Below are 17,454 nucleotides of genomic sequence, written 5' to 3' on the forward strand. Positions count from 1 at the left end.
GGAAATTTCAGCTGTGGCAAATGGAGAATCTGTTTGAGGTTTAGACACAAAGAGCTGGAGGTGGTGATGGGAATCTCGTGGACGTATCCAGCAGGCCATTAGTAACTAGCGGGCCTTTGGGAGTCCCTTGCCCAGCTTGACTGATACCCCTATAGCTTAGCAGAAAACAGTTGGCCAAAGAGATATGGAGATCAGACTGAATCAAACTTTTGAGTTTGAGGTGTCTGCTCCCCTGATTCACTAGCTTCTTCACATGCCCCATCTCCTCAGAGTTTTCACGGCAGGCCTGTTGCACCGCATCACCTTTTGTGAGTGTGTGAAGTGGCTGGAGTCCACATTCTCATTGGCTGGAGTCTGTGTTAGTGTCCAGACCTCTCCTAAGGCAGCTGGTCAACTCTTCCTCTTCCAGCGTTGGAACCTGGCCTCTGTTTCCCGGGTCTTGGAGTTTGTGGTAGGGAAGATGGGATGCTCTCAGGGACTGTGACATTTGACCACCTTGGCTTGATCCAAGAAACACCTTGGATTGGGACCCATGCCTCAGCAAACCCCTTCCTAATGGTTTATGAAGGCAGAGGGTGGAGCAACCTTCACTCACCTTTCTACCTTCACAAAGCTGATTGTAACTTCTGTTCCCCTTAGAGGCTGCCTTCCGTCTTTACCTCCACTTTATTTTTCCGGGATGGACAAACTGGAAGCAGGGAGTGGGGTAAAGGTTGCTGTTACTTTGGAGAAAACTCAACCAACACAGAGGAGGGAGATCAGTACAGGGCTTTGATACCTCTGAGAGCCCTGCCAAGCAAAGGCCATTCATTAAGATGGGGCCAACACACCAGTCCTGATGAATATCAGTTTTGGTCCAGGCTGGGTGGGAGGGGTGGTGGCCTGGAAGATGATGCCCACATTTTCTGCAGGGCCTGGCCTGCCATTAGGTGACTCAGTGTGTTTCCCAGGACTTGGCAGGGACCAGAGCTGCAGCCTTTATTTGCTCTCGGGGTGGGACTGTTCCTTCTTGGCACCAGGTGCACAGGAAGGCCTCCCTGCTCATCATCTCTGGGGCTCTGCTTTCCTGGTTGAAGCTGTGCCCTGATGGATGAGGTCACAGGCTTCCATGATGTCCCAGGTCACTGGGCTTGCACTAAGACCTGCTTGGGTTTAAACTTCAGCTCCCCGGGCCTCAGTTTTCCAGTATATAAAATGCATGTAATAATTTTAGCCTCACAAGCTGCTTGTGAGGAAATGTATGTAAAGCTCTTAGCACAGGGCTCTAGCCCAATGAGTAGTCGTTATTAATAAGTGGCCTCTCACTGTTGTGGCCTCTCCCGTTGCGGAGCACAGGCTCCAGACGCGCAGGCTGAGCGGCCATGGCTCACAGGCCCAGCCGCTCTGCGGCATGTGGGATCTTCCTGGACCAGGGCACGAATCCATGTCCCCTGCCTCGGTAGGCGGACTCTCAACCACTGCGCCACCAGCGAAGCCCATCCCCTTTCTTGAGTGGCAGTAGAGTAGTGGTTAATAGTGTGGTTTCTTGAGTTAGATAATCCAGACTAGGTGGGTTTGAACCTTGAGTCCTCTTTTTTCGAGTTAAGTGAACTTGGGCAACCTCATCTTACTGGGTCTTGGTCTCCTCTTTGGTAGACTGGGAATAATAACAGCATCTATCTCATGGGGTCATTGTGAGAATTAAATTATGCAAACCAAGCATTTAGCACAATTGCCAGTACATACAAATGGAACAACAAAAGTGAACTACTCATTATTATTATTATTACCATGATCTTTTCAGAGTCTAGTTCGAGGTGCCATCCTTCCCACAATCCCATTAATTACTTCTTTGATCTTCATTGATTTGGACACCTCTTAGAATCTATCTTGCACTGCTCCTGTTTATGTCCATGCCCTCAAAAATATAACTGGACCTCCCAGGCTCACCTTGTTCTCACCTTGAGACCTTACACATCACTGTGTCCAGAAACCTCACAAACCCAATCCCAAGAGCACTGACATCAGAGAGAATTATGTTATACATTACACAGCAAAAGTTACTAAAATTGTTTTAAAAACAGCTCTATTTCTTCGTTTTCACTCCCTAAGCAGCTGCCCATCCTCCTCTGTCTCAGCTAGTTCACCCCGCCCCCCTTCTCCAAGTCTTCTGGAGGGGAATATGTATAAATAAAATGGATTCCATTAGTTGGGGGCCCAAGGGAATGAAAACACATACATATGCATATTTACATGAATAAATATACGCTTAGATATATAAAATATACAAGTGGAAATATTTATATTCCCTCGGTCCCCTCAACGAGTCCAGTCATTCATTCAGCAAATATGTGAGCTCCCACTTTGTGCCTGGTACCAAGCTATCTGCTGGGATAAAAAAGGAATGAGGCTCCGGTTCTCATGGAGCTTACATTTTACTAGATGAAGACAAGAAGCAGTATAAAGTTTCAGCTAGTGGGAATGCCGTAGAAACAACAGAGGTCTTTGTGAGAGGGAGTGACGAGGGGGCTAGAACACGCCTGAATTGCGTGGTCGAGGTGGACTCGGAGGTGAAATCTGAGCCGAGGTTCTTCTTATAAACGGGAACACTGAAACAGACACTTGGAGGACTTGATGGCTGAAAACCGGGAGGCAGGTTGTCATCCACGGTGATGCCACCTTCCCAAACGTAGAGCCTTTTTGGGGAACCACGAAGGTCGCAAACGACACACAGCGGGGCCCAGAGCACCGGCGCAGAAAGCTGCCGCCAGCGTGACGTCAGCGCGCCGGGCACGGCGCGGCCCGGCCCCCCTTGACACCATTCTCGCCACAGCCCCGCCCAGCCCGCCCCGCGCTCGCGCGCATGCTCAGAGCCCCGCCCCCGTGCGTCACAGAATGGCCTCGGACACCCAGGCACCCTCTGACGTGTCGGGGAGGAGCCGGGCGCGGAGGTGCGCGGAGTGGAGCTCAAGGCTGCGGAGGGGAGAGGAGCTGAGTGGCTGGGCGGGCCTGGCCAGGCCAGCGGAGAGGAGACTGCGGTGGAGCGGAGGCGAATATGCGCTTTTGACACATTGGAGGTGAACCTGTGGTGCGGGGCCGCTCCCGAGGGTGCCGGGCCGAGCCGGCGGCGCCGAGGCCTGTCGCCGGGGAGCCTGCCAGCCCGGGGGCTGTGTCCGAGGCCCCGCCGGGACGGGCCCGGGTTCCGGGGCGACCAGTCCGGCGGTAACTGTTCCAACCGCTCTAACTGTCCCCTCTCGCCCTGGTCCGAGGTGTGGCCCACCGGGGCGCCTAGAATGGAGCGAGCCGGGCGGTCTCCCTAGGATGTGCCCGTGTCGGCGGGTGGGGTGAGGGATGGCGGGGATGAAGGCCGGGACGTGGCACCGTGGGCCCGGGCGCTGGTGGCGCAAGGAGCGGCTCCGTTGGAGGTGGTGGCGGCAGCTTAGCCATCCTCCTCCACCGCCCCTCCCCCATCCCTTCAGCTGAGGGGGTGGTTCGGAGCCGGGTTGGATTTAGAACTCCCCGCGGGAGAGAAGCTAGGGGCCATTGCGGAAGCAGCCCACCTTGGGCTCCGGTGGCATTACCGTGACTGCCTGTCCCGAACTGCTCATCACCCCTCTTGGAGTTCAGAAGAGTGTCACCAAACGGGTTTGGGTTGCTTGTGCTGGCCTTTTTTTTTTTTTTTTGTTGGTAAGCAACGAAGTAACCCTTCACGTTTTGCCAAGGAACTGAGGGTTCTTTGACTCCGGATAATTTTGTTACATTTCTGTAGCGCCTTTACTCGTTTCAGAACACTCTCGCTATCTCCTTTGAACCTCATCACCTGGTTAGTGGCTGTGCCTGATTCTCTTCTCGCCATTTGACGGATGGGGAAATTGAGACCAGATGGGGTGGGGGCTTAAGTGATTTCTACTGTGGATTCTACCAGCCGGTGAGTGGCTTCGCTTGGTCCAGGATTTACATCTCCCGGCTTGGAGTTCTGGTTTCTTTTTGTGGGATTTTTATACCCTTCTCAGCTAGAAAGCAAAGTAGAAAATTTGCCAAAAATATACCAGAAGCTAGTAGATGTGTTCAAATGTTTTTGAGCAGACCTGCCTAGGATAAGAACTGCTACTCATTTGTGAGAGAAATCCTACGCTGGTACTTGGTCATGGTTGCTGGCTAATTATTTTGTCTGATAAATTGTGTTGCTTTTAATCCATTTATGAAACAGGGTAATGGCTTTGCTAAGTCATGAAGTTGGTGGGGTAAAATGCAGCATTAAGTCATGTGTGGAAGAGAATAAAGGGGAACTAAAATATCTCCTCTGAATCTTTATTAAAGTTATTATTTAAAATCAGAGATCAGAAGGAACAACAACAAAAAAAACCTTTGGTTAGCCCTGGTTGAAGTTGACTGGGTCCAGATAGAAATCTTATGAAGCAGTTGTTTTTTGTTCTGTTTTGGCTTTTTAAATTAAGTAAATTGAAATTGGATGAGGAACACTTAAGTAGAAACCTCAGTAAAAACCTAGATGCTTTTGTGACATCTCCAAAACTTATTTTTAATTCTCATTTTGAGTCACACTGGGATAAATTTGGTTACTAAAGCTTAAAATTACTTCTGTCGTAAGTTTCTGAGCGCTTCATAAGGTAGAAAAAGAAGTTTGATAGGACCAAAGGGGAGACCATATTTATGATTGACTTTGAAAAGTTTAAAATTCTGTATGTGTCACCTTTGGGAGTAGAAGAATCTTGGTAAAATGGTATCTATTGTCTATTGTGAGTTCCAGAAGAACTCTTCCAGTCTCACTAGTCCATTCGACAACTATTAGCAAGGAGACAGTATCATATAAAATGGATTTTCTTAGCATTGCACAAAGAACAATTTCTTTGTAAATATAGCATTTGGGACAGGCAGTTTTATACCCAAATGAGTTGATTTGTCAGTTGCTAGATATCTCAAGGTCACATACAGAATCATAATGCCCCGTGTAGAAGTTGTCATACTTCTGGGGTTCACACTCCGTCTGTATGGGACAAGGTTTTGAGGGAAGATTTGGGTAGTGGGGAAGAGTATATAATTATCTACTTTCATTTCAGCTTCAGAAGATTGTAGATGTGTCATTAAAGCTTTTTCTTTTTTTTGGTAGCAGTATAGTTTTCTGTATTGACTTTCTGTAGTCTAATATCTCCAGTTACATAGTTTCATATAACACAGTGGACACATCCTCCTGCTGTAACTTGAAGCAAAATGAACAGATTGTCTTTATAGCCCCTGAGAAGGTAGCAAATTTTTGTTATTTGTAAAAAATCCAATTTCTTTAAAGGCTAAGTCTCGTGATTAAAATTAGAGTGATAAAGCTGGATAATACCAATTAGGCAGTAGAAATGAGGTATGACCACAAAGAAAGAGCTTTTTGTTTATTTTTTAATCTGGTTCTTCAAGGCTATTCCAGAAGAGGTTTTAGAAATGTTTTCAGTAATGGTGGTATCACTGAAATAATGCACATAGCTTACAGAAGTGATTAATTTTAAGGAATCATTTGTATGTTCTAAATTCTGAAGCACATTTATTTTATGGTTATACTTCAGAGGTCTGCAACTGAACGACCAGTTTTTAAAAATAATTTAACGACGCAACTAAGACCCGGTGCAACCAAATAAAAAAGTGAAATTTATGCTGCGTTTACTGTGCCAGATTCCGTACTAAGTACTTTCAAATGTTAACACACTTAATCTTCATAACAACCCTATTTTAATTATTATCCCCATTTTACAGGTGAGGAAGTGGGTCACTGAGTGGTTAAGTAACTTGCCCAGGGTCAACTAGTGAGTAGAGGACTCTGATTCCAATCTGGGCAGTTTGGCTCCAGGGTCAGGGCTCTTAACTGCTATGCTGTGCTGCTCCTACCACTTGTTACCCTCTTAAGTGTTTTTAATTGGTTTGTTTGGAAAAGCTGATGTCATTTTAGTAAAAGGCTTCTGGCATAGATTACTGTTTGAGGGACCAATAAGTGACTTGTAAAAGTAGCCTGTTAATTAGAAAAATTGTAGTCTACGATCAATTCACATAAGATTCAGCAAGAAAACAGAAGCAAGTGTGAAATGAAAACACATTAAAATAATTTGGCTAGAATTATTTGACACTGAGCTAAGTAGTTGGACAAGGAAAATACAAGAAATAGAACTAGATTCTCAAGAAGTTTCACACGAAAGGCTATTTAAAACCTGAGTCGCCAGGGGACGCTGATGGAAAAATTGGTAGTTGTATTAAGAATACGGCCCTATTCAAGAACCAAAAAACAGGGACAAATGGACACTTTATAGTATACCCAGAGGTGTAAACAGTGAGATTCCTCAGGGAACACTACTTAGCTAAGCACTCTTCAAAGTAATAACAGCTGTAGGTCCTCTGATACTGTATAAATGGGTCAACAACAACAATGAAAAACAGCCTCACACAGAAAAGTTTCAAACTGGGCATGTGAATGATAACATTTGTAGATGAAAACAACCCTAACCCTATTTGTAGAAGGGTTGGCTCCACATTTAAATACATTCAGGTAAATGTTAGATGCCAAGGGAGGCATCTAGTAGTCATTATGAACTTCTATGAGGACATTGGCCCATGGACCAATCGCCAGAATCATCGAATACTGCATAGTAACAGAAGGAGTACTGGAAACTGTAAAAGTAACCTACCTGCGAATAAAGTGTTGACATGCTGAAGTAACTTCAGTCACTGAACTGCAGAAAGGCATGTATGTAATCTAGAGAAGTTCCAAAGCAGGACTACAAAAGGGGTCCAGATGGCTGCCAAGTGAATACAAAGCTAAAAGGACAAGAAACATTCACTTTGAGAAGACCAAGGCTCAGAGGTATTATCATCAAAGTCTACAGAATTAGGGCCTAAAAAAGAATACAGACTTGTTTACCAAATCCTAGAATCTTTAAAGGGAGCAACACACTAAATGTAAATTTAAGACCAAATATACTGTGTTTTGATTTCTCTGGAGTTTCCAACTTGCTTTTTTTTCTTGTTGACACAAGAGTGATGTCCTTTTATCATAACTTCAGATTTATCCAGCTTCCCAGTCATGGTGTCTGTTATGGGATTCCTCCTTTTTCCTGGAGCCATCCATCTGGACTGAGTGACTCTCGGGGCGTGATGGACTAGGCTTCATCTTGGGATGTTTCTTCTTTGCAATCCTGGGTTGGAGTCACTATTTCCTATAGCCTGTGCCATCCAGGTCTTGTTGTTCTCTCTTTTGTAGCTGTCTCAGGAGCTGTGTGGGAGGTAACCCTCCTGAGTTCTTGTATGAGAAGAGTTCTCTCATTTCCTGAATTACCTGTTTCCTCTAGGTTCAGTAGGTCCTAGGATTTTCTTACTCATGCTGCTGGCTTTTCTCATTTGTCTGGTGGTTCTTGGTTGTCCATTTATATTTAAGAATTAAGGGCTGGACAGTGATTATTTTAGGTAGCTAGTGTGCAGCGGTTATCGCCAAGGCTCTCCCCGGTAAGTCCCAGCAGCTCCCTATTCTGTGATGTGGAGCCTATGCTGAGCTTTATAAGTGACTGTGAATGTGGCTTGGCCTGCCTCAGACTGATAATTTTGTCTAGCCGAGAATGATAGGTTTTATAATCCTGATTTAATACATGATGGTGTGTTGTGAGGTAGAAATAAACTGCCCACACATCTTTTGGCTTATACCATTTCTGAAATAGGAATTTAATAAAGGAAAGCAGTACTTTGAAAGCAAAGAGGGAATAATAGGAAAAAAAAAGATTATAAGTCAGATTCAAATATTAGACTTTATGGCGTTCCATGTTCCTGGTGAGGCAGAAGGGATTTATAAGTAAGACACAGGTCCTGCCCTTGGAAACTACATGGAGAGACACAACCTTTCATCGCTCTTCAAATATTTCTTTTTTTTTTTTTTCGGTATGTGGGCCTCTCACTGTTGTGGCCTCTCCCGTTGCGGAGCACAGGCTCCAGATGCGCAGGCTCAGCGGCCATGGCTCACGGGCCCAGCCGCTCCGCGGCAGGGGGGGGCTTCCCGGACCGGGACATGAACCCGTGTCTCCTGCATCGGCAGGCGGACTCTCAACCACTGTGCCACCAGGGAAGCCCCAAATATTTCTTGTTTAAAATAAAGTAGCAGCAGAACTTTGCTTCTTGTGTCCCTTAGATCTTCATAACATTTTGCAAAACCATAATTTATTGATTGTGTATGAGAAACTGAATATTTGAGCTGCACATTGATACATGGTTGCCAGTGTTCCAGTGGCAGATGTGTCTCTCCAGATTTGAGGACCAGCACCCAGGAGCTTCTTTACGACTGGATTCATAGATTTCAAATGTGATTAACTTTTTTTTTTTTTTTTTTGCTTTTTGGGAAAAGACCTTTTTTAAACCTTATGTAGAGCATTCAAGGGACACAATGATTGTTGCCTCACCGTGAGGCGCTTCTCTCATGTGTCCTGTAATTTTATCTTCAGCTGGGTTGTCAAGGAGACTTAGGCAATGAGTCAGAGGGGTTTTTGATACCATGTGGTGATGCCCTTAACTGCTCTGGATACTCTTCTGAGATACAAATAAACCTCTTGCTACTGGATTAGCCTCATCTTCATTCACACCTTACTACAAATTAAATTACAGTTACAAATAAGATTATCCCTACATCTGGGGAAATTGAATAGGAATTGGGAACTTTGATGAAGAGATAGGATTATAAAATTAATCAGTATTATTTACTAACCAGTATACATATTTGAAGAAACAAGTCAGCTAGTATAGTCCAAACCCTTATTAGATGAAAAAACTGAGACTTTAAGAGATTAAGCAGGTTGCTTAATTGCCATTAAGGAATTTAATGGCAGAGTGGAAACCCTAGAACCCAGTCTCAGCAGGACTCCTGACTGTGGGTTTTACATTTTAGTATGCTGTCATGCTATAACGGTATCTTCAAGAGTAGAAAAACAGACAAAAATGTGCCAGTGTAGGGGTAATAAGATTAGAGCAGGGTGCATTTGGTCCACTGAATGTTTATCCAGCACTTAACAGTGTCTGACACATTGTAGGTGCTCAGTAAACGTCTGTAAGCACTATGTACGTTCTCTGAGCAAAGTGCTGTGCTTAGTGCCAGGAAGAGATGCCACGTATGTCAAGGACCATCTCTTTTCAGAGAACTCTTAGGCTGATTGGTAATTTAAGTTAATTAGAAGATTGACTAATACGCCAAAAGTAATTATAGACGATGTAGTCAGGAAAGACTTGACTAAAACCGGAAGAAGTCACAGTAGGCCGCAAAAGCATCACACTAAATGTATATATTGATAGTTACATTTTAATTTTATTCAACTAGAAGCCATTCTTGTGTCCCTTTGGTATACCTACCCTCAAGTTGAATTTGTATTTGTTCTGTATTTGTTCTTGTCCATGTCTTTTCCAAACATTCGTGAGTAGTGAGTCCTGCTGGATGAATTCCGTATTCTCTACAACTTCAAGTTTTAATTTACTTTTAAAATTTATTTTTGGCTGCTTTGGGTCTTCATTGCTGTGTGCGGGCTTTCTCTAGTTGCGGCGAAAGGGGGCTACTCTTCGACACGGTGAGATGGCTTCTCTTGTTGCGGAGCACGGGCTCTAGGCGTGTGGGCTCAGTAGTTGTGGCGCACGGGCTCTAGAGCGCAGGCTCAGTAGTTGTGGCACGTGGGCTTCGTTGCTCCGCGCCATGTGGAATCGGACCAGGGTCGAACCCGTGTCCCCTGCATTGGCAGGCGGATTCTTAACCACTGCACCACCAGAGAAGTCCCTATTAATTTCCTTTTAAAGCTGGCCTTGAATTCTTGCTACCCAGTATGGATTAGGTTGAATCAATTTTGGTTTAATTTAATAAATATTATTGAATATGCGCTCTTGTGCAGGCAATGTGCTGGGGTTGAAATCAGTAAGAATAATACACAGCCTAATAGGGGGAGGTGTAAGCAAATGCATTATTATGTGGTAAATATATGCATGAAAGCATGCATATTCATGGGGGCCAAGAGTGTGGGAGATTTTAGTGCTGTCTGGGTGAGGACAGGAAATGATTTCTGGAAAAGGTGACAGCTAGGTTTTAAAGGATAAATAGGAGCTTTCTAAATGCACAAGGAGGGAGAGCCGTTCCAGGTAGGGAAAATACCCAGACCTGAAGTAGAATGGTGCATTAGGACAATTTTGAACAGTATTGCTGGAATATAAAGTAGGATGCTTGGGGAGAGGGTTGTAGGAGGTAAGACTGAAACACTTAGGTGTGAATCTAGGACAAGCCCGACGTCTTTGGTATTCCATTGGGCCTGACAGTCAGTTGGGAATTTTAGGTAGCCAGTCTAAATGCAAGGTTAACTAAATATATATATATATATATATATATATATATATTTTGCGGTACGCAGGCCTCTCACTGTTGTGGCCTCTCCTGTCGCGGAGCACAGGCTCCGGACGCGCAGGCTCAGCGGCCATGGCTCACAGGCCCAGCCGCTCCGTGGCATGTGGGATCTTCCCGGACCGGGGCACAAACCCGTGTCCCCTGCATCGGCAGGCGGACTCTCAACCACTGCGCCACCAGGGAAGCCCTAAATTGATATTATTTAACCCACTCTGAAAGCCTTGGGAGAAGAACCAAGGTGAAAGAACATTGAAGTTGGAGAATTAGTGGACTTATGGAGGAAGCTTGGGACTTAAAAGATAATTAACAGGAAATTTTTAGAAATGTAATGATAGTAAATTATTGGGAATGTGGCCCCTGATCTCCTCGAAAGGCTACCTGGTATAAAATGTTTCAAGGAGGTGTTTTGAAGCAATTGTACAACAGAGAAGGGCACGCAGCAGTAGCAGCTCTAACAGTGAGCTTGTTTTCTGTCACCTGATTCCCAGAAGATCAGTTCGCTGTGAATCAGCTGCAGGATGATTCTGTGGGGTCAGCTCCCCAGAACCTAGTGCCGCCACCAGAAGCACTTCACGTGGCTTCCGTGACTTTGTTCATCTCCTCTCCTGACCCCGTCCACAATGCTGGTGGTCCCTGTGAGTGGGGCAGTGAAGTGATTTAGGTGCCTGAGCTTATTGTAATAGAGTTAACTGCTCTTAGAATCTTTCATGTTTGACTCCCTCCAAAATGCTGCAGATTTAGTGTTGTCCCAGACTTTATACTTTTACTAAGATTCCTATGTTCTCTATTAATTTATTTTCGTCTTTAATATTTCACAGTCTTTCTTGATCATGGATGGTGAAGATATACCAGATTTTTCAAGTTTAAAGGAGGAAACTGCTTATTGGAAGGAACTTTCCTTGAAGTATAAACAAAGGTAATGTTGAAAAGCATCCTAAAAATAGGAGAGGGCTTTGGAATACATAATCTCTAGTTTGTGCCTTTTTTTTTTTTTAACAAAGCTAAATATAGAGTTTCTGATATAGGATTGGGATTCTAGAAATAGTCATAGCATTGCTTGTATTTAAATAATATAAAAATGACATAAATCCTTTTATTACTCGAATTATTAAATAGTAAGAAAACTGTCATTTGTGATTTCTCCTGGTAGTTTACCTCCTTTTATAAAGCTTATTACTGCTCTTGGCCATCTTTGGCCTGCTCGGTGTACAGATTCTCTGCCTCATCATTTTGGTCTTTTGGAGATTCTGATAAGCTCTGTAGGGCTTCACAGGGTAGACTTTCTTCAGGCAGGTGTTATCAGTGTCTGGAGCCAGCAAAGCTTTGAGGGAGGGGCAAGAGCTTCAGGGGTATATGGAGCATTTTATAAAATCTCAATCATTTCAATTAGTTGGGAAAACTTGTAGATAACCTTTTAAGTACCAAAACTTATCTTAAATTTCTTTTTAAAATGAAATCTTTCTAAAATATATATACATCTTCCAACTTTGGTTAACAGTTTAGTAAGACTTATCAGACCTTTTTTTGGGGGGCTGCATTGGGTCTTCATTGCTGTGCACAGGCTTCTCATTGCGGTGGCTTGTCTTGTTGCGGAGCACAGGCTCTAGGCTCGCTGTCTTCTGTAGTTGTGGCTCGTGGGCTTCAGTAGTTGTGGCTCATGGGCTCTAGAGCGCAGGCTCAGTAGTTGTGGCGCGTGGGCTTAGTTGCTCCACGGCATGTGGGATCTTCCCAGACCAGGGCTTGAACCCTTGTCCCCTGCATTGGCAGGCGGATTCTTAACGACTGCGCCACCAGGGAAGTCCTGTCAAACCTTTTATTGCTATTTCACAGTTATTGCTGAAGCCAGTTACTGTACTGTGCTAGTGGATACGGAAAGTGTGCGTCTATGGCAGGGCTTCTTAGTCTTTTTGTGCCATAGGTGCCTTCATAGGCTGGGGAAAGCCTGTGGACCCCTTCTCAGAATAACATTTTTAAACGCATAAAATTAAATAATAGAATTACAGAGGAAACCAATTACATTGAAAAAACAAATCTAAATGTTAAACTAATTTGTGGATAGTAATATGTGCTTCTTTATCAATATGTAAAATAAGAAAGAGGGGGCTTCCCTGATGGCGCGGTCCGCCTGCCGCTGCAGGGGACACGGGTTCGTGCCCCGGACCGGGAAGATCCCACATGCTGCGGAGCGGCTGGACCCGTGAGCAATGGCCGCTGAGCCTGCACGTCCGGAGCCTGTGCTCCGCGGCGGGAGAGGCCGCAGCGGTGAGAGGCCCGCGTACCACAAAAAAAGGAAAAAAAAAATAAGAAAGAGGGGTGAAGTGTATAAAAAATGAATCCTTTTGAGGCTTATAACTTATTTTCATTGGATCCTGAATATAGAGTAAGAGATGCAAAATAGATGGCCTTTATTGTTTAGTATATTTTATGGTAGCATAACGTTCAGGCAAAAATTATTGAATTGATATATAATCATCTTCAGGATGATCCTTATGCTTCCTACTATAACATGTTTCCTGCTTTGTTTCTGATTAGCTTCCAGGAAGCTCGGGATGAGCTAGTTGAATTCCAGGAAGGAAGCAGAGAATTAGAAGCAGAGTTGGAGGCACAGTTAGTACAGGCTGAACAAAGAAATAGAGACTTGCAAGCTGATAACCAAAGACTGAAGTATGAAGTGGAAGCATTAAAGGTAATTGTGGCAGTAAAAGCTGGTGTCTCATTTGCTGGGTTTTATTAAAATGAGAAATACATTCTTTTAGGTGGAGCTTAAGAGCAGCAGGCAACATAAAAATGTAAAAAGGCCTAAAGTGAATTTTTGACAAAAACTGTTTGCTTTCATGGAACCAAGGGAAAGGTGGTTTAGAGTTCAGGAGTTCACTTGGAAACTGTAGCTGTCAGTTTTTTAGCTGTAATGTTCCTAGCTATAATATTACGTTGTAGTTCCTATAATTTTCAAAAGCTGCCTGATTATTTGTTTTGACAGAGTACCTCATTGTGTGGCACTTTAAAATTATATTTGTATGAAATACACATTTATTTCATTATGGTTCGTAGTCCCTTTAGTTTTGGAGTTTAGTTTTTAAAAATTCCCTTCTAACAAGGAATTTTCAGGAGTGAAAGATTAACCCCTTTTTGCTGCTCTTCCTCACATGCCTAAGCCAGATGCTTGGGATGTTCCTGTGTGGGGTAGATTTGGGGAAGGTGAGGTATAGGGAATTTGAACTCTTTTGTCAGTCAACTTCTTTGTGCTTACCCTGGACTGCATTCAGCCTAAGAACCCGGAGGTTCCCCCACCAAGATTGAGGTTTTTAAGGCAACGGTTTCACTATTTTACCTCTTTTCAGAGGTAAAATAGTGAAACCGTTTTCTCCTCTTTCCTTTGAGAGGAGAATGATTGACTAATTTTATATGAGTTAAGGCACTTGGAATGAATGTGTCATTGTTTTTAAATAGTGTAAAAAGGAGAGAAGGGTACCATCAACTCAGATTGTGGGTGAATCTCTTGGATCCCACCTGCCCCCGTCCCACCCCTTACTTGGGTTACATCCTTTATTAAAGAAAACTATATGTTAATGACACATGCTTTCCTTCCTATACCCACACCTTCAGGAGAAACTGGAGCATCAGTATGCACAGAGCTACAAGCAGGTCTCAGTATTAGAAGATGATCTAAGTCAGACCCGGGCCATTAAGGAGCAGCTACATAAGTACGTGAGGGAGCTGGAGCAGGCCAACGACGACCTGGAGCGGGCGAAGCGGTACGTGAGCGGTGTGCCTTCTGTTGCAGTGACCGAAGTTGGCAGTCAGTGGTTAGAATTTGGTTTTAGGCTCAACCTAAAACCAAATCTTAGTTCCAGAACATTTCCTTTTGGTATTTCATGTCACCTGTAACTCCTCACATTGAAACTTACCAAAAATCCTGATCTCCCCAGATAATGCCCTTCCAGGCTTTTCTTTCTGGTTTTCCTTTTTCCTTCTTCTTTCAGGTACCATTGTTGATCCTGTTGGTTTTTCTTTAAAACATGTCTCATTCATTCCTCCATCTTCCCTGTATGTTCTCAGTACTACCACACTTCTTGAAGGTCCTCACATCTTATACCTGAATCCTGCAGTTAATTCCTAGCTGATCTGTCTTTAAATTTTCACTGCTTTTTATTCTCTTCTGTTTTAATACTGACCAATGAATTGTCTCAAAATGCTTTTATTATGATTTTGCTGAACAGCCTATAGTGGCTTGCCATTACTTTGCCAAGATTGCATATATCTATAATTAGTTGTTTCTTAACCATTCCAAACTTAATTCCTATTACTTTACAATTATTGTCTGATATTCCTTTCCTTAGTATCTGAGTGACACTTAAATGCTTGGCATGATGCTAGAGTTGAGGATACAGAGATAAGCTAGCCACTGCCCTTGGGCGTGACAGATAGGGACAATCCACCTGGTAAACACTGGTACAGAGGAATGTACAGACTGCTCCAGGGCATAGAGAAGGGCACAGCTAAAGTACTCTGTGGTAACTGGGGAAGCTGAGTCTGCAAGGAGGAGTAGATGTTAACCGGTCAAGAGAGAGATGCGAAGGCAGAGAGGCAGGAAAGTGCATCAGGTATTAATATTTCACTTTGACTGAAGTGTGTAAAGACAGTATGGCTGAACAAGATGAGACTGGAAGATGTTTGGGGCCAGGTTGTGGAGAACCTTGTGCTCAGCTATGTTTGAAAGTCATTCTGTAGGCAAAGAGGTGCTCCTTAAGAATTTTTAAACAAAGGAGTTATTATCAGATTGTGATTTGGGAAGATAATACTGAGGAATTGAAAGTAGGGAGGAGGAGATGTGTAGACCACTGAGGAGTAATCAAGGTGATGGATGAAGAATTAAGCCAAGGGCAGAAGGTTGGAGGAGGGCAAATGGAATTGATAGGCATTTTGACAGTTGACGGGAGGTGGTAAAATTGGACATGGCATTGAGCAGAGGTCCCCAACATTTTTGGCACCAGGGACTGGTTTCGTGGAAGGCAGTTTTTCCACAGACAGGGACGGGGGTGGGGTGGGTGGGGGTGGAGTGGAGGGGGTTTTCAGGCGGTAATGCGAGCGCTGGAGAGCGGCAGATGGAGCTTCGCTCACTCATGCCGCTCACCTCCTGCTGGGGACCCCTGGCATTGAGAGTTCTAACTTGAGGTTAGGAAGTTTTATTTCTGTAGCACATAGTGGGTAGAGGGCACATAGCAGGTACCTGTCAATGTTTGCTGAATAAATAAGATGAGAAATGCGGGAAGAAGAAAAGCTTGGTAGGAAGAAAGTAAATAGAGTGGGACCTGGGACCACGTTTTAAACTAATTCTTAGTTAATTCTTAACATACTCTAAAAGTATTGAGAAGTTTTCTTCCTGAAAATATGTAAACTTCATTGACTCATGTTTAAAGTCCAATGGGGAGATATAAATTGTATGATAAGTAGGCTTCCTTTAAGAAACTTGAAGGAATTTAGATGGGAATTTAAGACAAAAGAATACATTGAATGGCCCCAAATGGTAGTAGAGACACTAAATGCACCAGAGGTCAGAAGGGGGCGAGATCATTCTCTTTTAACTGGGCCAGGCTTTCTAGGTCAGGAAATGGCATGAGATAAACTGACAGTTTCCTTTTGTAGTAGCTATTTGCATGTTATGTATTTAATTCGTGGACTCTCATTTGTTTTTTTTCAGGGCAACAATAGTTTCATTGGAAGACTTTGAACAAAGGCTAAATCAAGCCATTGAACGAAATGCATTTTTAGAAAGTGAACTTGATGAAAAGGAATCTTTGTTGGTCTCTGTACAGAGGTTAAAGGATGAAGCAAGAGGTAAAATATATACTTAAAGAATATTTATTACCTTACTGTCCTTGAGCCAGAGTGCTAAGCTAGCTTCAGGATCAACTTTTTAAAGCTACACATTTGTATGCTTTTGTCAAACACTATGCTAAGTACTTTGAATCTGTTTATTCAATATCTACATCATCAACTCTAGGAGGTAGCTATTATTATCCCCATTTTATAGGTCAGAAAACTGAGGCACAGAGAGTTTGAGTTGTCAGTAGGGATTCAAGCCCTGGTCTGTTTCCCAAAGCCTTAACCATTACCACTGTGCATATATACTGCTTGGTTTGTTTGGATTTTTTCCTTTTTGCTTGTCCTAAATAATTTTGTCATGCACATGTTAGCATTACATATGTGTACATATTGCTGTATACATATTATACATATAGAGAATATATACTTTCTTTTAAAATTCTTCCCTCCCTCTTTCTTTCTTTCATGCATGTTAGAATGCAGAATATTGTAAAGAAGAAACTAAAAGTCTCTGTCAATCCCTTTATCTTGAGAGAACCCACTAAGAGTTTGGTGTGTTTCTTTCCACTCTTCCCTGTGACTATACATAAACATACCTGTATATTTTTTTCCTTTATATAATTGGAACCACATTATATATACATATATATTTTTTCCTATCCTTTAATATAGTGAATGTAATCCATGCCATTAAAAAAAATCTTTTGAAACAGGTTTTTAAAAATGTATAATATTCTATTATATATGATTTTTTTTGATGGGTCCTTTATTATTGGTCATTAATTTTTTGCTGTAAATAGTGTCCTTGTACATAATATTGGGGAGTATCTTTGATTTTCTTAGATTCTTAGAAGTGGCAAAGGATACAGGTATCTTTAATGGTTGTAATGGATGCTGCTAAATTGCTTTTTAGAAAGTTGGTAACTTTACACTCTGGCAGTGACTGAGTGTCCTTCTCACAGTGTTTACTAGTATTGTGAATAATAAAAACAGATTTTAAAATTATTTAAAAATCTATTTGAAAGTTGAAAATTGATAGCACATTGTTTTTAATTTGTAGTTCTTTGGTTACTACTTGTTGAAAACTTTTTGCTAATGTTTATTGGCTCTTCTAAAAATGCTTTTCTTCATGACTTTTCCTTTTTTGGGGGAAGGGTTTATTCATCTGAAGAACTCATAATTTATGTAATATATAAAATATTAACTCTATCCTATTTTTAAGTTTACAATTCTGGTTTAAAAAA

General features: G+C 42.8%; 1 protein-coding gene across 2 annotated transcripts in view; it reads left to right on the plus strand.

Annotated features, from left to right (window-relative positions):
- Positions 1–2,862: 2,862 nt before the first annotated feature.
- Positions 2,863–17,454, plus strand: part of NDEL1 (nudE neurodevelopment protein 1 like 1) — a 33,531-nt gene continuing 18,939 nt past the window's right edge. For both annotated transcript variants that reach the window (XM_007457827.1, XM_007457826.1), the window contains exons 1-5: positions 2,863–3,056; positions 11,203–11,300; positions 12,917–13,070; positions 13,991–14,139; positions 16,086–16,222. In XM_007457827.1, the coding sequence (XP_007457889.1) occupies positions 11,215–11,300; positions 12,917–13,070; positions 13,991–14,139; positions 16,086–16,222 (526 nt within the window). In that variant the 5' untranslated portion in view covers positions 2,863–3,056; positions 11,203–11,214. The remainder of the gene's footprint in view (positions 3,057–11,202; positions 11,301–12,916; positions 13,071–13,990; positions 14,140–16,085; positions 16,223–17,454) is intronic.

This window comes from Lipotes vexillifer, unplaced genomic scaffold (genome assembly GCF_000442215.2).
Source record: "Lipotes vexillifer unplaced genomic scaffold, Lipotes_vexillifer_v1.1 scaffold611, whole genome shotgun sequence".
Taxonomy (NCBI): Eukaryota; Metazoa; Chordata; class Mammalia; order Artiodactyla; family Lipotidae; genus Lipotes; species Lipotes vexillifer.